This window comes from Adiantum capillus-veneris, chromosome 16, assembly GCF_014529385.1.
Source record: "Adiantum capillus-veneris isolate H3 chromosome 16, ASM1452938v2, whole genome shotgun sequence".
Taxonomy (NCBI): Eukaryota; Viridiplantae; Streptophyta; class Polypodiopsida; order Polypodiales; family Pteridaceae; genus Adiantum; species Adiantum capillus-veneris.
In genome coordinates this window covers 80,306,183-80,333,985 of record NC_140946.1, presented here as the reverse complement: position 1 = coordinate 80,333,985, position 27,803 = coordinate 80,306,183, and the positions used below count along the sequence as shown (strand labels likewise).

General features: G+C 44.1%; 2 protein-coding genes across 2 annotated transcripts; both read left to right on the top strand.

Annotated features, from left to right (window-relative positions):
• The first annotated feature begins 23,804 nt into the window (after nucleotides 1-23,804).
• LOC147439333 (uncharacterized) lies at nucleotides 23,805-24,678 on the top strand. The gene has a single exon (XM_086485187.1). The coding sequence runs from the start codon at nucleotides 23,996-23,998 to the stop codon at nucleotides 24,674-24,676; it is 681 nt and encodes a 226-aa protein (XP_086341313.1). The 5' UTR covers nucleotides 23,805-23,995; the 3' UTR covers nucleotides 24,677-24,678.
• Nucleotides 24,679-25,146: 468 nt separating this feature from the next.
• Nucleotides 25,147-27,150, top strand: LOC147439332 (uncharacterized). The gene has a single exon (XM_086485188.1). It carries the CDS (start codon nucleotides 25,155-25,157, stop codon nucleotides 25,671-25,673), a length of 519 nt encoding a protein of 172 aa, XP_086341314.1. The 5' UTR covers nucleotides 25,147-25,154; the 3' UTR covers nucleotides 25,674-27,150.
• Nucleotides 27,151-27,803: the final 653 nt, after the last annotated feature.

The following is a 27,803-nucleotide window of genomic DNA, read 5'->3' as shown; positions in this document are numbered from 1 at the left end:
TGGGGGAACACGCCCAGCACAAACAAAAGGGACTCTCTATAGCTCAAGGTATTCACAGCACCCCTATCCTCTCGGAAAACACCTTCAAACACACAACTCACACTGGCAGACCACCGCCTGCTCGATTTCCACTGCTCACACCCTCTACAAACCCACCATACTAGGTACACCTACTACCACTGCCTGTCTCCACCCTTACACACGCACGCAACCACTCAATCTCACTCTCTCACTCAAAACACCATCGGTCCGGGAGGGCACACACTTCCACACAGCCGGCACCAAGGAGGGACATGAAAGCAAGAGAAAGAGAAGGGGGGAAGGGGAAACAACAGCATGGGAGGCAACTGTGGCTTGATTGCACTTCAGAAAACACATACACCGGCTTGCAATGCCATCACCATGGCCATTTTCAAGCAAAAGTTACAAAGGGGCTAGCTTGCTAGAGAACTCCACTTTGCAAGCTTCAAACGGCACCTCAAAAGGCTAAGAAAAAGGCCCCAAATTTGATTCTTTTTTGACTTTTATAGGGGGGGACTTTAATTTGGGAATTTACAATTTAATAGGTCCACTTGGCACCTTGAATTGGTATCTTTTGGGGAAGAGGGCACCGCTTTGCTCTATTTCTCTCTTCTTCACTCTTTGCACTTGGGGGGGGGCATTAGCGATGTCGCTATTGCCCCCTAGCTTTCATTTTTATTTTTTATTTTTCACTTTTTACTCTTTTTGGATTTAGCCTTATAATGCCCAATTTTTGACTTTGACCTCCCTTTCCTCTATCCGACTCCTTTTTTGCCCTTGGCTTCCACTTTGTCCGGACATTCCCTAGCTTGGCCCATTTGGCCTTACTCCTTTGGTATTTGCCGCCCTCGAGCTCGGACACTCTCTCTCTTTCTCTTACTCCCTCTTTGGTCCATTTCTACCCGGATGACCTTTGCTCTTTGCCTTTGGAGTGACTTTGTGGGAGCTCCCTCTTATATGGGGGGGAAGGGCAATAGCGAGGTCACTATTGCCTCTTCTCTCCCTCTCCAAAATTTGGCCCGCGGGAACGCGCCCATCTCGAGTACTGCCATGTCATCGCCACTTACCATTGCCGCACGGGAGCGCGCGCCACTGCGCCGCCCCGCTCGCCTCCAAAACCATCGTAACCGGCCACCCGTCGCCTGTGCAGCGCCTACACCATAGCTCCACGAGCTCCAAGTTCTCCACCTTGTGATACACCCAATGGGCCTCGCGGCCTAGCTCATATAGCCCGCCAAGTTCGGACCCCCTTCTGCATATGGGTTCACTGCCCGCCACGTGGCAGCCCCAACTTGAACGGCCTTCAAGGCCTCAACAATCAAAAAAACTAAAACAAACCCCCTTTTGGCCTTGCCTTTACCTGGTCCCCATATCCTACCCCTGGGCCGGAACTGCATGCCGTAGAGCCGGGTCGAATCTTTGCCATACCGGTCTCGGCCCATGAAACCCTCGCAGCCTATGGATCCTTCCGTGTGTACTATTTGAGGCCGCGAAAATGATGAAAAACATATGTCAATTCTTCTCTAGGCATCACCTCCTGACTCCGGCCTACCACATCTAATTGACCGAGTGTCCAATTGAGGCACCGTTGATTTGTGCTATCTCCACATGATGCACCCCTCCACCGAGAACCTTGGCAAGGCCGAAAAGATGCCAAATGGCACACCCTCCAATGTGACCAAGTGGGCTCAGACCAGGCCCTCGGAAAATCTTCGAACGGCCATAACTTGCCATCCTGAGCTCCGATTCGCAATCCGAGGAGACAGGCATGCTCCACAACTCGAGCACTACACATGTATACACTGACATCAGCCCGGGCCACCTGTCCCTAGCCGCCCTGTCCGTCGGGGATCTGCTACACACTCTTTCTTTAAACTATAATATCTTGAGCACCGGGGCTCCGTTTGACGAGCAGTCTGGATCGGCTTCTAGACCATGCTGAACTCCACATTCTAGAGCTTTGACTTGGCACTTCGTACATCTTCATTTACAACCCCATCTGGACCATTCCATAGCACTTTTGGCCTAAAAAACCTCTTCAAGCATGCATTCCCGCTACCCTTTGGCTGCCAAGGGCCTTGGCACCTGTCCTAGCCTTTTGCACTGCACTCGATTGTTGTCTTCGCCTGGCATAGACCACCCGCTAGCTTCGACCAACTTTAGTTGCACCATCATTGCCCAGCCCCCTCGTCGAACATTTATGTTCGACCAAAAGCATATGTACAAAACTTTAAAACTGGCACACCAAACTGACGATAAAAAGAACTCGCAAAACCACAACTATATGTACAGGCTATGTACAAAGCTTCATCTTCTTTATTTCACACACTGCATGCTTTAGGTGGATTGGCCACCCCCCTTGACTATAATTTGCTGCACTTCAGGCACTAGACTCCTCTCGAAATACAGTTTAAGCTGCACACCATTTACCCTGCTCCTAAGAAGCTTGCCATTTGCCCTTACCAGTTGATACGTCCCATTCGGAAAGGCCTTCTTCACTTTATATGGACCTGTCCACTTCTTCTGGAGTGTGAAATCCAGGTAGCTTTCATACTTCATGACCAGGTCTCCTTCCTCGATCTTCTTGTCCGGTAGGTTCTGATTGAACTTGGCAACCCGCTTCTCTCTTTCCTTCACATAATAGTCTGTCGCTGCCTCTCTGTCCATCTGCAAAGCCTCCAAGTTGGCTATCCGATCCTGTAGAACTCCTTGTTGAGTGGCACTGACACGCCACATACCCTTTAAAGCACCTAGCTGTGCACAGGGATTTTAATTACACGATGACGCATTTTGTTAAATGTTAATTATTGTTGTTATTATCACTATTTTTTTCATGTTAATAACATAGCTTGCTCCTGTTTGAGTAGATTAAGGTTATTCCCTTCAAGCTTCACTACTACGCTTGTGTGTGATATTGATTATAACACTAATGTTTGGTTTGAATAATACTTGAAAGAAGAGATAGCATACTGAGCTATGTTTATTGGTATTGTAGGCATCCAATAAGTATGTCTTCCACCGGGAATGTCAGCGGTGGTGTTGGTGTCCCAAGCCTGGCTTCCTTGAGGAGACCTCCTACCTCGATGCCAGGTCTTGCTTTGTAGGGCACCACTTCGCAGGGCAAGCGAAAGGCAGGTGGAAAAATTCCAGGACCCGAGTGGAATTTTGCCACAAATTTAAATAAGTATCAAGATTGGAAATGTAACTTTTGTGGCGAAGAGAAATCTGGAGGAGCACCAAGAATAAGGGATCATTTGCTAGGTGGCAATACCAGAATTCAAGGAGGAAAGTGCAAGGGCTTAGGTGCAGAAGAAGCAGCTATGCGCTTAAAATCTTTAATTGGTAAGCTAATTTCCACGAGCAAAAGATCAAAACTCTCTACTTTCGACCATCACACCCCCGTATCGATAAGATCAAACCAGTATGAGGGATCATTGGGTGTAACGCCCACCAATGGAAGCACTCAAAGTAGGGAACCAACTTCTCATATCGATGCAAGTACTCCTCCAAACCATGGATTTTCTGACTTTCAGGTAGGTTCGTCAAAAAGTAGACAGGTTAGCTTACAGACGAGCTTCAAAACACTTGCCTTAGAAGAAGCACAACTTGCACTAGCTAAAGCCGTCTATTTCACTGGGGGATCATTGGCCATTGTCACCCGTGATGCATGGAAGTCAGCTTGGAAACGCATTGGGGAGTATGGTGCTGGATTTACCCCTCCAACATATCACCATATGAGAAACCAACTGTTGGATAAATGTTACACAAGCACACAATAGGATATTCAAAGGGTAATATTAAATGCAACAGAACAATCTGGATACACCATAGTTAGTGATGGTTGGTCCAACGTTCAAAGGCGGCCATTGATCAACATCATGCTTGTATGTCCTCGTGGTGAATGTTTTATCAAAGCTGTGGATAGCTCTGGTCAAATAAAGTTTGGCAGTTTTATAGCTGACATCATTGGCGACACAGTTGAGGAACTTGGAAAAGAAAATGTTGTCCAAGTAATCATGGACAATGCCAAAAATTGCAGGGCTGCAGGTAGAATACTTGAAAGTCGCTTCTCTCACCTATATAGTGTTGGTTGCAGTACACACAGCTTGAACTTGGTATTGCAAGATTGGTACAAGAGGGAGGACACAGAGTGGTTCAAATGGATAGTAGACAATGCTCGCTTAATAGTCAAGTTTGTTTTGAAGCGTCAGAGGGTTCTTGACATGTACCGTCAGAGGATGTCTACTATGTTAAAACTGTTGTGCGAAACTAGATTTTGCACCAACTACTATACAGTAGAATCACTAATAAAAAATAAGAATGCTGTGATGGAGACATTTGTTTGTGCCACTTTTTCAGAATGGGAGGTTGGTCAAAGGGAGAAGATAAAAAGAAAAATAGGGGTGATCAGAGATCTACTAGCTGATCGCCACTTCTGGGATGATGTGGTGGATGTCCACAATGTCATGATGCCCATTATGCTCGCATTACGCCAACTGGATTCTGCCTTGCCTAACATAGGTAAGGTGTGGATGGCTTGGTGGACTGTTCAAGAAAGCCTTGCAAATCCAGAGGAGCCCCAGGAGCCAATTGTGAAGCCTTGGAAGACACCATTCACTCAAAAGAGGAGAGAAATTTTGAGAAAGTATGTGCATGGTCGATGGGTTGGAGCACATAGTCCACTACACAGCGTAGCTTTCTTATTGGATCCAGAGTATTGGGCAATGGAAATAGACAAACTTGATGAGGAGGTGTTGGAAGACTTTTATGATGTGATAGGCAGGTTTTATGATGATCCTGATGAGCATGCATCAGCTGTTACTGATCTTACGAAGTTTAAACTCAAAGAGGGTAAGTTTGGTATAGAATTTGTGCAGAAACTTGCCACGGAGCAACCAGTGTGGAAGTGGTGGATGATGAATGGTGGTAGTGCACCCACCCTTAAACGCCTAGCTGTTAGAATCCTAGCCCAATGTGCACCCAATTCAAGTTCTGAGAGAAACTGGAGTACATATAAATATGTACATTCCACCATCAGAAACCGCCTTCTAAATTCAAGAGCTGAAAAATTGGTGTATATGTACTGCAACCATGGGCTATTGGCAAGAGTGCAAGCTGAGAACTACAAAGAGGAGATGCCGCGCTGGACTTATGATGTAACCAATGATGAGGTGGACCAAGACAGTGAGCTGCAAGGGGAATCTCATGAAGTAGAAACTACATGTACTTTAGAAGAGATTGAAGAGAATTTGGAAATTGAACCAACTTTGACCCGTCGCAGCAAGCGACGGTGGTTTAATTAATAGATTATCGAACTTTGCTCTATTTCTCTCTTCTTCACTCTTTGCTCTTGGGGGGGGCATTAGCGATGTCGCTATTGCCCCCTAGCTTTCATTTTTATTTTTTATTTTTCACTTTTTACTCTTTTTGGATTTAGCCTTATATTGCCCAATTTTTGACTTTGACCTCCCTTTCCTCTATCCGACTCCTTTTTTGCCCTTGGCTTCCACTTTGTCCGGACATTCCCTAGCTTGGCCCATTTGGCCTTACTCCTTTGGTCTTTGCCGCCCTCGAGCTCGGACACTCTCTCTCTTTCTCTTACTACCTCTTTGGTCCATTTCTACCCGGATGACCTTTGCTCTTTGCCTTTGGAGTGACTTTGTGGGAGCTCCCTCTTATATGGGGGGGAAGGGCAATAGCGATGTCGCTATTGCCTCTTCTCTCCCTCTCCAAAATTTGGCCCGCGGGAACGCGCCCATCTCGGGTACTGCCATGTCATCGCCACTTACCATTGCCGCACGGTAGCGCGCGCCTCTGCGCCGCCCCGCTCGCCTCCAAAACCACCGTAACCGGCCACCCGCCACCTGCGCAGCACCTACGCCATAGCTCCACGAGCTCCAAGTTCTCCACCTTGTGATACACCCATTGGGCCTTGCGCCCCAGCTCATATAGCCCGCCAAGTTCGGAGCCCCTTTCGCATATGGGTTCACTACCCGCCACGTGGCAGCCCCAGCTTGAACGGCCTTCAAGGCCTTAACAATCAAAAAAACTAAAACAAACCCCCTTTTGGCCTTGCCTTTACCTGGTCCCCATATCCTACCCCTAGGCCGGAACTGCGTGCCGTCGAGCCGGGTCGAATCTTTGCCATATCGATCTCGGCCCATGAAACCCTCGCCACCTATGGATCCTTCCGTGTGTGCTATTCGAGGCCGCGAAAATGATGAAAAACATCTGTCAATTCTTCTCTCGGCATCACCTCCTGACTCCGGCCTGCCACATCTAATTGACCGAGTGTCTGATTGAGGCACCGTTGATTTGTGCTATCTCCACATGATGCACCCCTCCACCGAGAACCTTGGCAAGGCCGAAAAGATGCCAAATCGCACACCCTCCAATGCGACCAAGTGGGCTCAGACCCGGCCCCTGGAAAATCTTCTAACGACCATAACTTGCCATCCTGATCTCCGATTCGCAATCTGAGAAGACAAGAATGCTCCACAACTCGAGCACTACACATGTATACACTGACATCAGCCCGGGCCACCTGTCCCCAGCCGCCCTGTCCGTCGGGGATCTGCTACACACTCTTTCTTTAAACTGCAATATCTTGAGCACCGGGGCTCTGTTTGACAAGCCGTCTGGACCGGCTTCTAGCATGCTGAACTCCACATTCTAGAGCTTTGACTTGGCACTTCGGACATCTTCATCTGCCACCCCATCTGGACCATTCCATAGCACTTTTGGCCTAAAAAACCTCTTCAAGCATGCATTCCCACTACACATTGGCTGCCAAGGGCCTTGGCACCTGTCCTAGCCTTTTGCACTGCACTCGATTGCTGTCTTTGCCTGGCATAGACCACCCGCTAGCTTCGACCAACTTTAGCTGCACCATCAACGTGAGTGAGGATGGTGAAGATGTCTGGCCATCGGCGATGGAGTTAGCTATGAAGGGAAAGTTGACTAGAGAATTCTTACATGAAGCAGGTGATTGTATCCGTCTTGAGACTGGGTGGAATGAACCTGTAGATGCTTTGTCATTGCATGCCTACATTGCAAAGTGTCGAGGAAACAAGGCACTTGTTGAAGAAAAACGTAGGAGAGAAAATGGGGATGAAGGCCCCTCAAAGAGGGCTACTAGAGGTGAAGGGAGAAAGGATCCGAGTCCCTCTCAAGAGCCGATGGCAAGGGAGCCTCCATCACAAGAAGTAACAATGAGAAATGTTGTATCAAAGGAGAAGCAAGAGAAATAAAAGAGCAAGGGAAAAAGCCCATCATACAAGCTACAATCAGATATTGAAGCTGCCACAGATTTAAAGAAAGTTTTAGAGGAAAGAATCTTAAATCGCAAGGTGGAGTTTACATTGGCAGAAGTCCTTGGCATTTCAAAAAGAGAGTTCCATGAGGAAATCATTGATATCATAAGAAGGAGGCGACAAGCTTTAACGGAGTCTATCCAATCAGAGGCTGAAGAGAGTGCTTCAAAGACACATGCGATACAAGTACAACAAATAGATGAAGATGAGAATTTTGTAAGCTGCTACCAATCTTCCGGTGGTAGAAATAGGCATGTTAAATTTGAAGATGAAGATGAAGACGAAGCCACTCATAAGAGCCACTATTCTAGAAACCATTGGGCAAGGGCTACAACAGATAACTTGGTTAAGGTGGGAGATCTTGAGGAGCCTTATGTGGCCTTGATAGACCATGGTTCGGAGATTAACCTCATGTCCAAGAGTCTCTATATGAAGGGAAAGTGACCAATTGATACTGACCATGGGTGGATGATTAGGGCTGCAAACAACTCATCCGGGGATCTATGGTGCTTGTCCAAATGTTAATGTAACCATAGGGTATGTGAAAGGTGAGCAAAATTTCTTTGTTCAAGAGATGTCAAGCTATCCTCTAATCCTTGGACAACCATACATCACCGAAGTGCGAATGGAGACAAAAGTATTGGATGATGGATCTGCCTATGCCAGGGTCAAAAGCAAAGATGGAAAACGAGCTGTTCAATTCTTGACAGTTTGTGTTGACCATGAGCAAAATCGTGACAGCTTAAGGGACCATTCTCTACCAAAACCAAGCAAGGAGTTTCGATATCAAAGGGAGATGAGGGGTTTTGACCGAGTACCATTGTAAAGCGGGAGTGCAGTGGTACAGAAAGAAGAAGGTTCTCGCCTGATCCGAAGGGAGACTTTCACAAAGGATGGATCAGTATCTTTCACAAAGCTTGGATATTTAAAGAAAGGACAAAAACAATATGTATATAGTGTACAGAGCAAATATAAAAACCATAATTTGCTAGATGAAGACGAGTACATCAGGTGTTTTTGAGGAGGTTTGTTTTGTAGATACTATGGAAGATCTCAATGCTATAACAAGTTCTAGTTTCCAACAAGGAAATGACATGGTAAAATTAGCTTCTATGGACATGTATAGAATCATTGAGTCTTTCAAAGATGAGTAGTTCTTCAATGTGCAAAAAGATCTAGGAATGCGAGTGGAGACGAAGTACAAAACTATAGCAAAGAAGGTGAAACCAGTGGCATTGCCTTTGCCTACAGATTGCAAGGAAACTATGGATCAGGCTTCTTTGCAACCTAGTCTCCGAGATCCAAAAAGAATTGGACACAAGTTTACGCAAGAGTCATTGAAGATGTTAAAAATTGGAGGCAATGAATCCTTGACAAAGATTGAAAGAAAATGCTTTGAATAGACACTCTCCAAACATGGAAAAGCTTTTGCATTTGAGCCGCATGAGATAGGGTGTGTGGATCCATCTATAGTCGAACCAATGGTAATATTCATTGTATCTCATGTGCCTTGGAATCTATGACCAATTCCAGTGCCAAAAGCGCTCTTGCCAAAGCTTATAGATTTACTCAATGAAAAGATAAAGATGGGGATTTTGGAACCTTCATGTGCCCCCTACTCAAGCAGATGGTTCATAGTACCAAAGAAAAATGGAGCTCTACGTTTCATTCAAGACATGCAGCCTGTCAACAAAGTCACAAGCAGGAATATGGGTACAGAGCCAATTGTAGATGAGTTTGCAAAAGCATTTGCAGGAAGGGCAATATATTCTATGGGGGATTTGTACTCAGGGTATGACCAGTTCTAACTAGCAATGGAAAGCAGGGACTTGACTACCATGAGAACACCCTTGTGTTTGGTAAGGATGTGTACCTTACCGCAGGGAGCAACCAACTCGATTGCGCACATGATGAACGGTATGAACAAAGTCCTTCGTGACTTCATACCTCAAATTAAAATGCCTTTTCTTGATGACGTTCCAATCAAAGGATGCGACATAGCTAAAAAAGATGAGGCTCTGGATTCGAGGGGGTGCAGTAAATATGTAGCAAACCACATCAATGATTGTGATAGAATTTTAACAAGGCTGGAAGAAGTGAATCTTAAATTATCTGGGAAAAAGTCAATGTTTGGGGTTGAAGAAATATTGATAGTGGGACATCTTTGTAATCCTCATGGGCGCCGACCTTGTCCAACTAAAGTGGATACAATACAGAGGATGAGGGAAGTATGTGTAAATATCACGGAGGTGAGAAGGTTTCTAGGTGCATGTGTCTTCTATCTCATATGGATTCCACATTATGCACATGTTGTAGATCCTCTTTATCAATTGCTAAGGAAGAATCAAAGGTTTCAATGGAATGATGTACATGTAAAAGCTATGAGGAAGTTGAAGCAATTGTTGTTGCCTTCACCAACTTTGAGGAAGATTGACTATGAGTCTATAAGACCGGTGATTGTGACAGTGGACACTAGTCCAATGGGAATTGGATGGGCAATAGGACAAGACGATGAAGAGAAACATATGTATGTGGTGAGGTTTGGGGCCAAGGTTCTAAGCTCTCGCCAAAGACCATATCCACAGGTAAAAAGGAAGTTATGGGGGGTGGTTACAGCATTAAAGTGTGACAAAGAGTACTTCATTGGAGCATCTGTAGTTGTGGAGACTGATTGCTTACCACTCTAGGGATGATTGCAAGCTGCTCTACTCTTGATATTGCTATGCTTAGGTGTTGCTTATATAAAGTCCTTGAACCCAAAATTGAATCACATTGCAGGAAAAGATAATGGAATGGCAGATATGCTTTCAAGGGCAAGGTATGAAGATGAGGATGATATGATTAATGAGGAAGAAGATGTGGGCACAAAATTCTACACAATTTCTCATGTAAAGTGTGATGATGTATGCATTGTATCTTCACTTGAATCCTTTCCAGAGGAGTTCTATGAGGATGAATGGTTGCTCATAGGTCGCTACCTGAGTACTTTACAAAAGCAAGATGATTGGAGTGAGTCAGAATTCAAAAGGATCAAAAAGAAAGCATATGGATTCTTCTTGAGGGATGGCTACTTATGGAAACATACTAAAAGAAGGGATGGAATTCCATTACGAGTAGTATGTGATAAAGCCTACTCAGCTCAAAGTTATCAAAGAGCTTCATGAAAGCCTATATGCTGGACATCGAGGTGTATGGGCTACTTTTTTCAAAGTGAAAGAGAGATATTGGTGGAAAGACATGTATAAGGATTTAGCGGATTTTGTGCAGTCTTGTATCACATGCCAAATTTATTCCAATGTACATCATCGTGATGGATTGCATCCTACATACCCATTAGCCATGCACTATAAATGGGTTGTTGATCTAGTCACAATGCCTTTAGGACTTTGGCAAATGAGATACTTGGTACTTGCACGTGAAGACTTGACAAACCAAGTGGAAGGGCGTGCATTGAGGACAAAAACTACAGAAGCTGTTTGTAAATTTTTGCTTGAAGATGTAATTTGTTGCTATGGTTGTGTGGGAAAGATAGTTGCTGATAGAGGTGAGTTAGATGCAGATGAAGCAAGGGATTTCTTTACAAGGATTGGTATCAAGTGAGTTAGATCTTCGAGCGAGCTCAACGGAGCGAGCTTTTTTTTTTTTGGAGTGCCGTCCTCCCTACCTCCCCTTACTCCTCTTGCCGCCCATGTGCTTCCTCCTCCTCCTCCAACATCCTTCCTCTCCTCCACCTCCTCTCTCCATCTACTCCTCTAACCACCTTCCCTTCCTCCAGCTCCTCCTCTAGAAACCACCATCCCTTCCCTAAAGTCCTCATATCTCTTACTCCCTTCTTCCTCTCTCTTTTCTTAGTCACTCTATAACCCCTCTCCATATCCCTCCTCTCTCTCTCTCTCTCTCTCTCTCTCTCTCTCTCTCTCTCTCTCTCTCTCTCTCGTGCTGTCTTCCCTCTGTGCGTGTGTCTCTCTCTCTCGCCCCCCCCTCCCCCCCCCCCCCCCCCCCCCCTCTCTCTCTCTCTCTCTCTCTCTCTCTCTCTCTTTCTCCATCCCACCCTTCCTGGAGTGACCTCCACCCCTCTCTCCCCCATGTCTTCTCTCTCTCTCCCCCATGTCTTCTCTCTCTCTCTCTCTCTCTCTCTCTCCATCCCTCCCTTGCCTTCCCTCCCTTCCTGGAGTGACCTCCACCCCTCTCTCTCTCTCTCTCTCTCTCTCTCTCTCTCTCTCTCTCCACCCCACCCCACCCCACCCCACCCCCCTTCCCTCCCATCCCAAAGTGAGATCCACCCCCCGCCCCTCTCTCTCTCTCTCTCTCTCTCTCTCTCTCTCTCTCTCTCTCTCTCTCTCTCTCTCTCTCTCTCTCTCTCTCTCTCTCTCACACACACACACACACACACACACACACACACACACACACACACACACACTAGGACGAGAGGGAAGGGCGGAAAGGGTAGACTCTCTCTCTCTCTCTCTCTCTCTCTCTCTCTCTCTCTCTCTCTCTCTCTCTCTCTCTCGCTTCAGCCATTACACCACACACGTTGCCCCAAACTACAAATCTCTCTTCTTCTCGGAACGAGGTAACCGAACCCATTCCTACATCCTTGAGCCCATCCCGTTGAGTGCGATCCGCACCATTGCCTCCATTCGTCTTAGCTCCCATTCTCTACGCTGCGAGACAGGACGTTGGGGCACTGGCGAGGAGTATCATCGACTTTGCACCTTATGCCCTCGTCAAGTGCGAGAGAGTGAGTACCACACACTACTTGAGTGCTCAGCTTTTGACCACATTAGGTCCTCTTTTCCCCATATATTCAGCCATGAGCTCTCCCTACATACCTTCCTCTCCCAACCACGATGTGGACTCTCTATTGCGACGCTCATTTCAGCCATTTTTGAGCATCGAGAGTCACTTATGAACTCCACTCACACCACGTGACATGTTCATTTGGTCCCATAGGTCATATTTGACCTCTCAGGACGATAATAGAACTATTTATCTATCTATCTATCTATCTCTCTCACACAAACACACACACACACTAGGACCAGAGGGAAGGGTGGCAAGGGTAGAGAGAGACAGAGAGAGAGAGGGTGGAGAGAGCTATAAAAAAAAAACAAAGCACTAGCAGTATCTCTAGTGCCTCCCTTTTCTTGTGAAAGAGGGAGAGAGGAGGAGTAAAGAGAGAGTGATAGTGGGAGGGAAAGAGAGAGGGGGGCGATTGGGAGGGAGAGAGAGATAAAGAGAAGAGGGGTGGCAGGTGTAGAGAGAGTAGAAGACTAGGAGAGAGAAAGAGAGAAAGCACACGCGGGGGGGAGGGGGGGGTGTACAAGGTGAGCCTGTCTTTCTTTTTTAAAAAAAAACAATACACTTCCCCTCTCTCCCTCACAATTTTGTCTCCCCCTTTTCTCTTTCGCTCTCTCTCTCTCTCTCTCTCTCTCTCTCTCTCTCTCTCTCTCTCTCCTTATCAATCTCTCTTCCAATGCATCTTCCTTTTTTCTTTCTCTGCCTCATGTTACACTGTCGCTTGAGTCCCTCCAATCCCAATGAGAAATGAAATGAAATGGACTGAAATGCTATATCAAGTGTCTTCAAAAGGCCAAAATGACCCATGCGACCAAACTGTTACAATCTTGGTGGATCTAATACAATGTCTGGGTACAAAATAAAATGAGAGAGAGAGAGAGAGAGAGAGAGAGAGAGAGAGAGAGAGAGAGAAGGGAAGGGAAGGGTTGGGCGCGGGGGAGAGAGATTGTGAAAGGGGGAGAGTGGAGTGTAGTTTTTTCTTCTTTTTTTTTAAGGCAAAGAAAGGGAGTGCAAGGGTGTTTAGGGTGTTTATCGCTATTGCTTGCTTTGGATGACTTTTTTCTTTTGGCCTAAACACCCTTGCACTCTCTTTTTTTCCCTTTAAAAAAAAAAGGGATACTACACTCTACTCTCCCCCTCTCACCCCCCCCCCCCCCCCCCCCTTCCCCTTCTTCTCTCTCTCTCTCTCTCTCTCTCTCTCTCTCTCTCTCTCTCTCTCTCTTTCTTTTTCCCTTTCCCTTTCACTGCAAGTTCGAGAGTCTAAGTACCACACACTTCTAGAGTGCTCAGCTTTTGGTCACATGCGAACTTACTTCCTTCATATTTTCAGCCATGACCTAGACCTACACACTTTCCTCTCCTGCTCTCCATTGCGAATTTCATCACCACAATTTTGGACCATCAAGAATCACTCACATCAGCCACACAAATACTACATCGCATGTAGCTTTGGTCTCATATGTCATATTTGACGTCCGAGGAAGATAATAAAATCTATCTATCTACCTCTCCCTCCCCCTCCCTTCTCTCTCTCTCTCTCTCCCCTCCCCTCTCTCTCTCTCTCTCTCTCTCTCTCTCTCTCTCTCTCTCTCTCTCTCTCTCTCTCTCTCTCTCTCTCTCTCTCATTTTACATTGTACCCATGCATTGTATTAGATCCACCAAGACTGTATCAGTTTGGTCTCCTAGGTCATTTTTGCCTTATGAAAATTCTTAATATAGTATTTCATTCCATTTTAGCTAATATAACAATTCATTCCATTTTGTTTCATTTCTCTCTAGGGCTGGAGGGACTCGAGGGGTGGTGTGGTGGGAGCAAAGAGATAGAAAGGGAATAGGGGGTGGGGAGAGGGGTGGCAAGTGGAGAGAGAGAGAGAGAGAGAGAGGGATAGGGAGAGCAGGATAGGACACACACACACACACACACACACACACACACACACACACACACACACATATATATATATATATATAGAGAGAGAGAGAGAGAGAGAGAGGAAGGGGAAGGATCGGAGCTAGGGGAAGAGCATGAGAGAGAGAGAGAGAGAGAGAGAGAGAGCAGGGGGCAAAAGAGGGAATGGGTTGGAGGGATCACGAGAGAGAGAGAAGAGGAGCCGTGAGAGGGTCTGATTTAAAAAAAAACCGAAGGCACTAGCAAAATTGTAAATGTTTTAGGTTTTTTCAGGAAGATAGAGAGAAAGAGAAGAGAATTTGAACGTCATAGAAAAGTATAGAGAGAGAGAGAGAGAGAGAGAGAGAGAGAGAGAGAGAGAGGAGGTCCTTGGCTAATCCACTTGCGGGAGGGGCGGAAATGGGCGGTGGTGGTAGGAGTAGGGGCGGCACATGGTGGTAGTAAGTTAGCACCACTAACCACCAGTGGTGGGCTAGGGTGGTGGGTGGTGATGGGTGCTAAGGGGCGGCAATGGGAGGTAGTGGTGGTGGGATGAAAAAAAAAAACTCACTCCAAAGCTCGCTTTGTCAGGCTCGCTCCGTAACCGTCCCCGTATCAAGCTAGCCCTCAGTTGTGCTTATAATCTAGAGGGAAATGGGAAAAGTGAAAGAGGACATCCTCCTATTGTCAAAGCTTTGGCTAAGGCATGCAAAGGTAGAATGCATGAGTGGCCAAGGTTGCTACCATATGCTTTATGGGCTGATCGTACAACTCTAGCTCAATGACTGGTTACATGCCTACTGAATTGATGTATGGTCAGAAGCCAGTCATGTCAATTGAGGAGGTGTAGTTCCTACTTGGAACATATTACCTTGGGAAGATGGTGTAAGTAGGGAAAATCTACTTGCTTTGCGCATAAGGCAATTGGAAAGAAGACAGGAAGACGTAGACATTGCTAAAGCTCGATTGAAGGATGCAAGACTAAAGAATAAAGATAGGTTTGATAAAAGAAATAGGCTTCGGCCAAAGCCTATTGAAGAGGGTGATTGGGTCCTAATGTACGATAGTAGCCTTGACAACCAACACACCACACAAAGAAAACTTGCAAAAAGGTGGTTTGGTCCCTATGTTGTCAAACATGTGCATGGAAATGCTACATATACTTTGAGGGAGTTCGATGGAACGGAGCTTAAAATTCCCATAGCAGGCAAAAGAATCAAGATGTTCAAGAGGAGACATGATAATGATCCTTTTGATTCACAACAAGATGATGATGAAGAACCTAATGACATTGCTACAGATGAGGATGAAGAAGCAGAGGATGATTATCCAGACTTTGCAGAAGATGAAAATGACATCCAAATATTTGTGGATCTTAATGAAGATTAAACCTATATAGGGAAAATGTTGGCACATGTTGGAGGATGTGCAGGTTCAGAGTGGGTGGATGTCGTGCCGTGGCACGTACATAGTGTGAAATAAAAACATTCACTTCACTTTTTACACTTCTCAATGCATGGAAAGAAAGCAATAATGTACATATCGTGATATATGCTAAAGCGGCTACTGCGGTCGCTATCATGTACATACCTATCCGGGGAGTCGTGGCCCTGGATGTGGCTCATTTGCGTGCTTTTTCACTTGATAAGATACCGAATTTGGTTTGACAATGTACATAGTCCAAGTGTTTCATGGTGGCACACTCATCTCGCCTACAAAGACTGATGCGGACAAAAACTGCCAAAAATAGCAACTAACAGGTGCCGTTGCCAAATTGCATGGAAATTGACCCAAAATGGTATATTAATGAAAAATGATGCTTATGCTTTTTATGCTTATGCGAGTGATCCCACAAATTTAGGGATTTTCTCGACTTCGTTTGGGATTTTTGCATCAAAAATGATATTTGGGTCAAAAATGAGCTGAAAATGGTCTAGTTTTGGTCCAAAGTGGCAAAATGGCCCAAAAATTGACACATCAACTCATATTGCCGTGGGGAAGAGAGAGAAAAATGATTTTTATAGAAAACACTTGCATTTATCACTACTATGTAATGGCTTCCATGGTTGCTCAATCTATGTGTAGGGCAGTCCCGCCTCTTCGCAATATTGTATCTGAGCTTGTGAGGGAGTGAATTAGGGTTTCCCCTTATCAAAATGGTGTATGGGATTCACTTTAGAAGCTCATAAATATCTGTAAAATCAAAAAATTGTCGTCATGAAGGTGGAGGCTCGAGCATCCCTTTCAACTGTTTGATGCTACGACTATGTAATTGGGGGCGAGGCTACATGATACCATGAAAGACATTTGGGTTTTGATTGAGAATTGTGCTTGTATGAGCATTGAGGTTTCATGGCTGAAACTTTAGTGTTTTCAAATGGTCTTTTAAAGTGAAATTGAATGTGATTTGATGATCCTCTTATCATAATTTTAACTACAAAAACAAGCAATTTCCAAGCACAATAGGAAGGAGGGTTTGTGACTTTGCTGTCACGAATGCTCTTAGATTCTCTGTCACCCTAAGAAAGAGGGTTGGTGATTCTTCACAAACACTTTTTCACAAAGTGTTTGTGACTCTCATCACGAACTCTCACAGCCAGAGGTTTTGCACCTTCCCAGCTAGACCGCACACATTCCGACAGCGCTTGATATTATCCATGTGTTCTCCTTTAGAATTAGTATTGCATGTGATGTCCATATTTACGGTGTGCCAATAGCTTCACTCAAAAACACAACATTCAATAGTGGAGCCGATCCAATGACATTGCACAAAATCATCATTGTTGATAGAAGTGGTTACCTATTTTTTTACTTGGGGGACAACTGATGCTCACACAAACGCAAGCATCGTACTTGGGACAAAAATGAGATAGAATCATTGAAAGCTTTGCTTCTCCAGCAACCGAATGAACTCCCTATCTCCATCGCGAGGAAATTTTTTTGCTTGGGTGATAGAACCATCCTAGAAATAGGTGCAATAACAACAAAAATTAAAAAACTAAAAAAAAAAACACCCCATAGCTCCCTTCAACATAAACATTGAACACGCTGCCCACCAGAAAAAGCTATACAATAGTACATAGAAACAGCGAACGATGTTCCTATATATCGATGTTATAAATGTGGACTTTTAATTTTCACAATTAGCTCGAAAAGGGTGTAGGTTGGCACTTGGGAGGTCTAGAAACAATGAGATACACGAAAACTATGTTTGCACTTCATGCGGCCGTGAAAGACAAGAACATGGTGCACTACTCACCCAATTGAATTCAATAGGATTTAACCTCCCCTTGGCTACAGTAGAGAAGCTAAATCATTTAGAAATCCACCTTGTAAGTCCTAAGCTACCTTTCGCCAAAATTAGGGAGCTTACATACGATGGTCAATTTGGGTTGCGAGGTAGCGTTGTTAATGTTTTGGCATCCTTGGCAAAACACAACAAATATTGCCAAGGTTTATTCATGATGAAGCCTCGATACTAGTGGGTATTAAGCGTTGTCTACAATACAATCATTGCTACCTTTCCGGGGTTGTTCGGCCATTGCTTGCAATCAAAGCCACTGCTCAACTATTGCAAACATATTTATACAAGAACGAACAAATTACTCTAAACAGTGAGTGGCTAAGCCATTTCCATAGTCTTCATTGTCCTTTGCCTGATGATTTTGCCGACAACAATCACCATGAGAAGAAGATGATCTAGCTATAGATGTCATGCTCCATGGAATTGAGTCATCACAACAAGTAGTGGATCACAACGACAAAATCTTCTTTGTAGCTCCTGCCGAGGGAAATAGTCCTTTGAGTATTTTCAAAGATGAATACTGTGAAGAACTTAGTTTCCCTACTATTTTCTATGGTGAGCCCCGTAAATACCATACACTTGCTAAGCATAGATATCAACATGTGGCTCAATGGGAGCTTATGCACAGTGATAGAAGGTTCTCACTAAATTTAGAGAATCTTTTTTTCAAAACAGTCAAAGTAATGACTCAAAAAATCCTAGGGTCCATTATGCGCAAATGCAAGAATACACTAGTGGCCGCACAAGTTGTTGGAGATACTAACATTGAGAAGGTCTTGTCTTCCCAACTTGGACATTGTGACTTTGAGGCATTGCAAACATCACCTGACTACAAGGAAAAACTAAAAAAAATGCCTTCGCTATGATTAGACAACTTGGACCACCAACATTCTTCATCACATTTTCTATGGCTGAGAAACGTTGGAAGTCTTTGATTAGAGCACTTACTAAGCCCAACCCCATCATGCATGCAAGCACACAAACAGAAGCGTCATACATACGAGATTTGGTCTGAGCTGACCCTGTAACAACAGTCCTCTTTTACTTGAACCAGTTTAACGGGATGGAGAAATTGCTAGCCAAAAAGATATAATCATATTAGGAAAACTCAAAGATTACTTTTTTGTAACCGAGTTTCAGAGCCACGGTAGCCAGCATGATCATGGGCTACTATGGATAGAAAATGCTCCTATCTATGGGAAAGATTCCAACGAAGATGTTGTGGATTTCATTGATAAGTACATACAACTGACTCCATGCTTCTTCCTGTAGATTACAAGAAATTTAAACACACAAGCATAGGAGACCTTGCTTCAAAAAACGCAAGGGATGTCGCTTTGACTTTCCTCGCTACCCGATGCCTTTCACTATGATTTTAGAACCCTGCCGTTCTCCACATAATAATATCCAATACAAAAGAAAGAAACACAAACAAATCAAAGATAATCTACTACTACTAGATTATAAAGAAAATATTACTTTCGAACAGTGGCTCCTATCTATGGACCTTCGATTGAGGATTACATCGAAGCTATATCATCCACAATCTCATGCCCAACACTTTTGTTGAAAAGAAATATCAAAGATATTTACACAAATAATTTCAATCCAATAATTTCAAAACTATGGGATGTGAATTCATATATACAGTACATTTTAAATGCACATGGAGCAGCTACCTATTGCACCTCATATATAACAAATTTTGATAACACACTCATCAAAGCAATCAAAGAAAAATTTGACTCTTGCATTGAAAACAATGCAGCTATAATTGATAGACTTCAAAAAATAGGAAACACAATACTAAACACACAGCAAATAAGCTCACAGTAAGCAGTATATATTGCACTTTCCCTACCTCTCTATAGCACAACTCAAGAATTTATGTTCATAAACACAAACCCTCCCCACAAGAGAACAATGCTTCTCAAGTGAAAACACCTCCTGCAAAACATAGACCCGACTAGCACATAATTTTTTATTATGAGACAAGCATAGACAAATACTGTACACGTCCTGCCCAGATCAATGCTATATCATTGGCAGAATTTTCCTCCACATACTATACAGCAAGCAACACATATAAAAAACGTACCAAACCAAAAATTATACGATATGTCAAATATAATGCCGCAAAGAATCCAGATAATTATTATAGAGAACAATGCCTTCTATTTCTACCATGGATAAATAATGAAACTCAACATCTAACAGATGGACTCACATGGAAAGATGCATACAATCAAAATAAACCTATCATTGATACAACTGAATCTAAATATAACAAAACCACAATAGTGAAAGACAACCTTAACACCAACTCATTAGGCACCAATTCACCTTCGACATCTAGAACACTATCTAATATTTCCTCCCATATTCATGTTGACATCACACAAGACCTAAATATCCAACACCACCAACTGCATACACACATTATACTAACCATAAAAATACTGTTGCAGCCAAACGATATGTATTACAAGAGCATTCTACTGCTTAACATCCAACAAAGGCTAATATTCGATGATATTATGCTAAAAAATGTATATTTCCCAGAGAACCAATCCATATTTTCTTGACTGGAGGCGCAAGCACAGGGAAAACTTTCACCCTCCTTTTGATTGTCCAAGGACTTCTATGTTTCTATAACCACAAATCATATTCCAGCCCAACAACTAAAAAAGCTTTGCTAATGGCATACACGGGCAAGGCTGCTTTTAACATTGATGGAACCACTATCCACTTGGCCCTCCACTTGCCACTACTCACATCATCTAACACTTCCCTATCACCTGAGAGGCTAAATGAACTGCGACTACTTTATCGAGACCTACATCTAGCCGTTTTTGATGAAGTCTCCTTGATTGGAACCAACATCTTCGCTATGGCAGACTCTCGCCTACATGCAATAAAAAACAACTACGACCTTCCATTCAGTGGTGTTGATGTTGTCTTGTGCGGCAATCTTTGCCAAGCTAGTCCAGTACGTGACTCTTGGATTTTCTCCAAACCTCAGTTGCTTGAAGCTATCTCACCCTCTTTCTGGCATGACCGCATAAAGTGCTATGAGTTAACAAGCACCATGAGACAAACTAACAAGACATTCATTGACATACTCAACAGGCGCGTTTCAAAACACACCAACGAAGACATTTCGTACCTCAATACACATTACATGCAGACAATACCTCATCTAGCCATGGTCTCCCACCTTTATTATGCAAACAAAGATAAAGACCTACACAACCAACATATTTTCAACACTACCGTAGGGACACCACTATTTATTGAATCACAAGACATAAGGGAAAAAAATTGGAGCAAAACTATTCAAATATCGATAGATCCAAAATTGATAGCAGATCTTCATAAAAAACTTCTTAAAACCATGCCTCATTGTAGAACTTTGTGCTGGAAACATTGACATTCTAGACGGACTAGTCAATGGAGCTGACGGTATATTCAAAGTAGTGACACGAAACTCCATGACATAAACCATCTAGATTCACTTTCAAACCACTAAAGTAGGCCAAAAAACTAGATATAAAAACCAACAACTATCCATTACATCAATAGATAGACGATGGACACCAATCCAGAAAATAACACGTGAGTTTCAAATAGGTCCTAAACACTATTACTAGAACACAATTCCCAATTCAACCTGCAACTGCTAGGACCATACATCGTGCACAAGGCTTAACACTAGACACCTTGGATTTTGATCCAACCAGTATTCGAAGTCACGGTCTTGTGTACATTGCCCTCTCCTGCATAAGAGACCCCGACAACCTTTACCTCCTAACAGAATTAACTTCCACCCATATTAAAGTAGACCAAATAATTCTAGATGAGCTACACCGCCTCAGAAAACATGCCACTTGGCAACATTCACAGCTTGACCTCCACTCTTTGCCCAACAATCACTTGATAATACAATCTCTTAACGTTGTCTCCCTTAAGAAACACTACAACAACCATATTCATGATAATAACTTAATGGATTCCCACATTCTTTGTCTCCAAGAAACAAAGCTACAACATGCTAACACAGTGTCCATCCGCGATTACACACACACACACACTCAAACAACTGGCCCCATGGGAGTATCCCTCTTCACATCAAACAAAAACATACATCTATAACACCACAATATCATTTCCACGGATGAAATAGAATTCATTAAAGCACTCCTCAATGCACCACATGGTCCACCAATAACCTTGATAACATTATACCGCAGGCCCTCAAGTCCACTTCCCTTGCTCCTGCAAACATTGACCACACTACTCACACCTCGCCTCCAACACACCCCTACCATTTTACTCGGTGACTTCAACATCAATGCTAAATACCAAACCCCTGAATACCTTGATATTTCTAACCTTCTCTCCACACACAACATGACACAACATATACCCACATCAAAACAATCTACAATTCAACTTTGGACCACATTTGGACTACAAATTCCTTCACTGACATAACAACATGCACTAATTTCTCATTTTGGTCAGATCACTCCATTATTTACTTACTGCTTCCACTAAACTCCAAAAACACATTCCAATACCCCCATCTTGCCCCATACCACTCCACCCTACGATGAGGATGGGTTCAGGGGACATCCAGACTTGTAAACCTTTCATGAAGCTACCAAGGTATGCCAAACGCTTTAGTCGGTACAAAGGTCGGGGCCCCCATTCAAAGTGCTAAAGTCTATTAGACTGTATCTAAAATCCCTCTATTTGTAAATGACACCCCTTTTCCTGAATCAAATTATAGTGATGTCAAGTAAAACATTAATTCCTTTCTGAAAGGCATTGGCAATCGGAAATTGTCGATGTAAACATCAGTTGTGACTTTTCCTAGAAACCTTAGAGTGTGCGAGTCTACTATTGCAACTGTACTCGTTCACTCGCGTTTTCTATTTTTTATAATAAATTTTTATAAATACATACACACACACACACACATATATACAAATACACACAATTAGTAGAACGCAAAAAAATTCAAGATATGTCAAGATATGAAATGAAAGTGAAATAAACAATTGAAGTAAGTCTCCATCATGCACTAAAAACAATGAAAATCTCCCTAACCCAACACAACACTAAGGTTTCTTTTAAAAAGCAAAAAGGGGGAGCGGGTTGCTGCAGGCAAGATGGACGAGAATAGTCAAAGGCTCGGAATATAGACCATGCTAGTGTCCATCAAGCAAGTATTAAGGCCAAAAGGGAGATGGCTGCTAACACGCAGAAGAAGGAAGGGAGCGCCAATGAGGAGGGGCTCAATAGAGGGAACTTTAAGCCAAGCAGGGCATTCAAAGAAGCAAGAAGGGTGCCCTTCTGTGGGCAGAGGCAGTCCCGGTGGAGACGAAAGAGAGAGCTCCTTGAAGCGAGTTCACTAGGAAAAAGAGCAAGGGGCGGCTCCAAAAGGAAATTCAAGGGATCAGAGATCTATGGACGGAAGCCATGAAATGGTCAAGGGAGCACATCTATAAGGTGCTGCCGAGCTTCTGTTGTTTAGGGAAGAGCTGGAGAGGAAAGATTTGGTATTTCTTTTCTGCTCACCACATGTGTCGCAGGGGAAATTCTGCAAATGAATGTCCATTGGCCGAACTCAAGTTCTTGTGGCTATGGGTGTTTCACATGTAGAGCTTTTACAATAGTTGTAGCTTACATTGCAACATTGCTCACCAAGGTGGATGATTGTAAGTAGTTGTCCACATCAGCAGTTATGAAATGGACTTGTAGAAAGCAAAGGCAGTTTGAGTAGCACGAAAGAATACCATTGGAGCTTACCATGAGACATAGATCCAGATGCGGTGTGATGCAACTTTAGAGTCAAACTCTGAATTAATCTCATTCGATTTGCACCAAATTCAAATGACCTCACGACCGTGCAGAAAAGCCCTCATGTGAAGCTGACAGTAGGAAAAAAACAAGGCATCTACGAGTATGGTCGTTGCCCAAGTCTAGCTAGAGAAAGCAAGAGGAGCAGGAGCTCGGTGGGGCTATATAGGGGAGAGAGTGCAACACCTCACGCTGCCTAGAGTCAAAGGGAGGCGATGGAGATGCAAGACCAGGAACTTGGGGTCTGATCACAAGTCAAGAGAAGAGGAGGCCGGCTATAGAGAGGGAGATGGGCTTTCCAAGGCTGAGGGCTACACAAGGCTTCTCAGGGAGCTCACCAATTGCAATGGCGACCTCTACAGGAACTTGAAGGGCTGTCAAGTGAGAGGGGCGCCAAGAGCAAGGGAGAGGAGCAGGGAGCCTGTTGTGGGGATTATGTACATGACATGTGGGGCTTTTGAGGCTGGTTATGCATTTATGGTGAGCCCAGGAGCTGCCTCTAGATCTACGAGCTTTGTGTTTTGTCATTGATCTGAGCCCAGGTAGGTATACAGCTGGGAAGTGTTTGGTGCTTGGCTTGGGGACTCTTTGTTCTTGCATGCATGTTGCAGGTATTTGAGCGATAGGTTTGTGATCTGGAACTGCCAGAGAGGCCAAGCTATAGGGGTGTTTTGCTCTGGCTTTCTTCTGTCATGTTTTTGGTGTCTGCCACCACTGAGGATCTTCCTCTAGTACCTTCAATGTTTGTGGATCGGATGTATGCGTATGAGGAGCAACTTGTCTAGCAAAAATAGTTGCAGATGGATGCAAATTTGCTCTATGATGTGAGATTTTGTGGGAGGAAAGACGAAGATGAACAAGCATCGGTGATTATGGTTGATGACTTTCTTTTGGAGCTTGGCATTTATGATGATGAGGAAAGGGCTGATTTTATGTATCAGAGCTTGTGTGAAGATGCCATGCAATTTTATGAGAGTCTTCCTATACATGTCCAATACAGTTGGCAAATGATGAAGGTTGCGTTGCTAAATCATTATGTGGAACTTGAGGTGCCAGCCATGCATTCTCGATACTTTTATGGTACAGATGAGGAATGCATAAAATCTTGGATTGCACGCGCGGAAGAAGAGATGTTGCAATTTTGCATCGTAGATGATGGGGTAAAAGTGGACTTTGCATCTCACGGGCTTTCTTGTGATGCTTTTGTCTTTATGCATATGCTTCCTGATGATTGGTGCCATAGTTGGTTGGCTTTGAATTTTTCCCTATTGATGCGTTACTGGAGGTTGCCAAAGTCTCAAGATGAAATAGAAATGACTTTGGTTGCTGCTTTTGAGTCTATACAAGATGAGTTTTGGAAAATGGTACGGAGTCAGCTTGAATCTTTTGCTTATGATGTAAATGACTTGTATGTGGAAAACAATTTGCCTATGAGTCATGCAATGAGAGATCCTTGCAGCATGAGTGTTCATGCAGGATGACTGTTGATGATGAATATTCTGAGAATGGATATAGCAGTGAATGTGAATCTAAAGGTGGTAGAGTGGACTTGACATTTGATACCTTCTCTGATGGTGTCTCACTTGATGAAGCATTTGCTGATGGATATTTCTCTTGTGATGAGTCTATGGTGTTTGTCCTCTCTCCATTTATGAGAGATATCAGCTCATTGAAACCAAAAAGGCTAGCTAAGTCTCGGGCCAGAGAGAAGCAAGTGTTAGAGTTACGCATAGGAAGGGATGCAAAGAGTGAAGCATCCCCCTTGTTACGTGATGCACATCAGTGTACATGTTCCTTGCCTCTTGTTGATGTCCGCGATCTTATGCCAAGCAATGGTGGTCGTGACACAAGTGCTGATGATTATGACGTTAAGCCTCTAGATGAGGAACTCTCATCTCATGTGAGGTACCTCCTACAGTGAGTTGCTTCTGGCATGGCCATTCATGCAAGCTTGTTGATATGGAAAGGGCCGATCCATCTAGGAAATTGTGCATAGATACATCTATTGCTGATGATGAGGATGGTTGGGGCTTTGACAAACCCCTAATGGAAGGTAGCTTGCCTATGGATGGCTATGTCCAAAAGGCCCAAGAAAGGTTGCAAAATCTGAAAATTCAAAAACAGGCTCAAAAAACGCAGCATGTGTTGAAAAAGGATCAGAGTGTCGATGCTCTTGCTGAAGGTCTTGGGCTTTGTACATGGGATGTTGTAGCGGGTATCATGGCTGATATGGATGTGCAGGATTTGGTGGATACATATGATGTTAAGGGAGTTATGAAGGTTGGTATGGATGTGATGTTGGAGGAGTTGGTACTGGTTTATACTTGTGTGCAAAAAGTGAACAGGTCTGGCTATGTTATTGATGTGACATACTCCTCTTGGAAAGGAGCTTTTATCATGCCAGCATGTGCTTTGGCAAAGGGGAAGCATTTTGTGTTTGACCATGACAAATCTATGCTTTCAGAGAAAATGTGCTGATTATATACGCTTTGGCCATTTGACCCAGGTGGGAGCTGGTGATAAGAAAATGTTCTTTTGTATACACTGTATATAAAGTGTGGCTTTTGAAGTTTATTGTTGCTACTGAGTATGAATGCTCTAGCAGACTAGGGGGGGTTGGCAAGATATGTCAGGCAATTTTTTTGACACTTTTTTTTGTGCTTTTTCTTTACGATCAGATGTCTATAATCATGTATGTCATATTTCGATGGCTCCTCCTTTTAGCTTGGAGGAAATGGTTTCAGGATATCTGATTGTCGTGTTGTCGGGTTTTCAACATCAGGCATGCACTTGTGCAGTAATGCCTTGAAGGATATCCACAAGTTCCTTCCGGATCGAGTGTTGATCTCCCGGTTCTGAGAGTCCTAGACTACTTTACTATCAAAGTTTGATGGGAAAATGAAGACATAATGTATGAAGGCCAAAACGATGCAGGGACTTCTGAAGTAAGGGGATTATTTTTGGTAAGAGGATGCTGAAGCTGCCAACTGTCGCAAAAAAAAAAGGGAGTGGGTTGCTGCAGGCAAGATGGACGAGAATAGTCAAAGGCAGGCCATGCTAGTGTCCATCAAGCAAGTATTGAGGCCAAAAGGGGGATGACTGCTCACAGGCACAAGAAGGAAGGGAGCGCCAGTGAGGAGGGGCTCAATAGAGGGAAGCCAGGCAGGGCATTCAAAGAAGCAAGAAGGGTGCCCTTCTGTGGCAGAGGCAGTCTCTGTGGAGATGAAAGAGAGATCTCCTTGAAGCGAGTTCACTAGGAAAAAGAGCAAGGGGCGGCTCCAGAAGGAAATTCAAGGGATAAGAGATCTATGGACGGAAGCCACGAACTGGTCAAGGGAGCACATCTATAAGGTGCTGCCGAGCTTCTGTTGTTTAGGGAAGAGCTGGAGAGGGAAAGCTTTGGAATTTGTTTTCTGCTCACGACATATGTCGCAGGGGAAATTCTGCAAATAAATGTCCATTGGCCGATCTCAAGTTCTTGTGGCTATGGGTGTTTCACAGGTAGAGCTTTTACAACAGTTGTAGCTTACATTGCAACATTGCTCACCGAGGTGGATGATTGTAAGTAGTTGTCCACATCAGCTGTTATGAAATGGACTTGTAGAACGCAAAGGCAGTTTGAGTAGCAAGAAAGAATACCATTGGAGCTTACCATGAGACATAGATCCAGATGGGGTGTGATGCAAAGCTTTAGAGTCAAACTCTGCATTAATCTCATTCAATTTGCACCGAATTCAAATGACCTCACAACTGTGCAGCAAAGCCCTCATGTGAAGCTAACAGGAGGCAAAAATCGAGGCATCTACGAGTATGGTCGTTGACCAAGTCTAGCTAGAGAAAGCAAGAGGAGCAGGAGCTCCTTGGGGCTATATAGGGGAGAGAGTGCAACACCTCACGAGGGACGAGCTGCCTAGAGTCAAAGGGAGGCGATGGAGATGCAAGACCGGGAACTTCGGGTCTGATTACAAGTCAAGAGAAGAGGAGTCCGGCTACAGAGAGGGAAACGGTCTTTCCAAGGCTTAGGGCTATGCAAGGCTTCTGAGGGAGCTCACCAATTTCAAGGGCGACCTCTACAAGAACTTGAAGAGCTGTCAAGTGAGAGGGGCGCCAAGAGCAAGGGAGAGGAGCAGGGAGCCTGTTGTGGGGATTATGTACATGACCTGTGGGGCTTTTGAGGCTGGTTATGCATTTATGGTGAGCCCATGAGCTGCCTCTAGATCTACGAGCTTTGTGTTTTGTCATTGAGCTGAGCCCAGGCAGGTATACAGGTGGGAAGTGTTTGGTGCTTGGCTTGGGGACTCTCTGTTCTTGCATGCAGGGTATAGGTATTTGAGCGATAGGTTTGAGATCCGGAACTACGAGAGAGGCCAAGCTATAGGGGTGTTTTGCTCCGGCTTTCTTCTGTCATCGTCAACTAGTCTCTTTTCTACATAAGGTAAGGTACTTGAGTAGATTCATACATCTACTATCACAACTTGTTCTATCACTGCAATCGCCGCTTACACAATGATCGACTTTCACATGGAATGAGGAGAGGGAGCATCACTACAACAAGGTAAAGGAGGTCTTAGCCACCCTACCAACTATTTCATCGCCTAAGTGGGACGA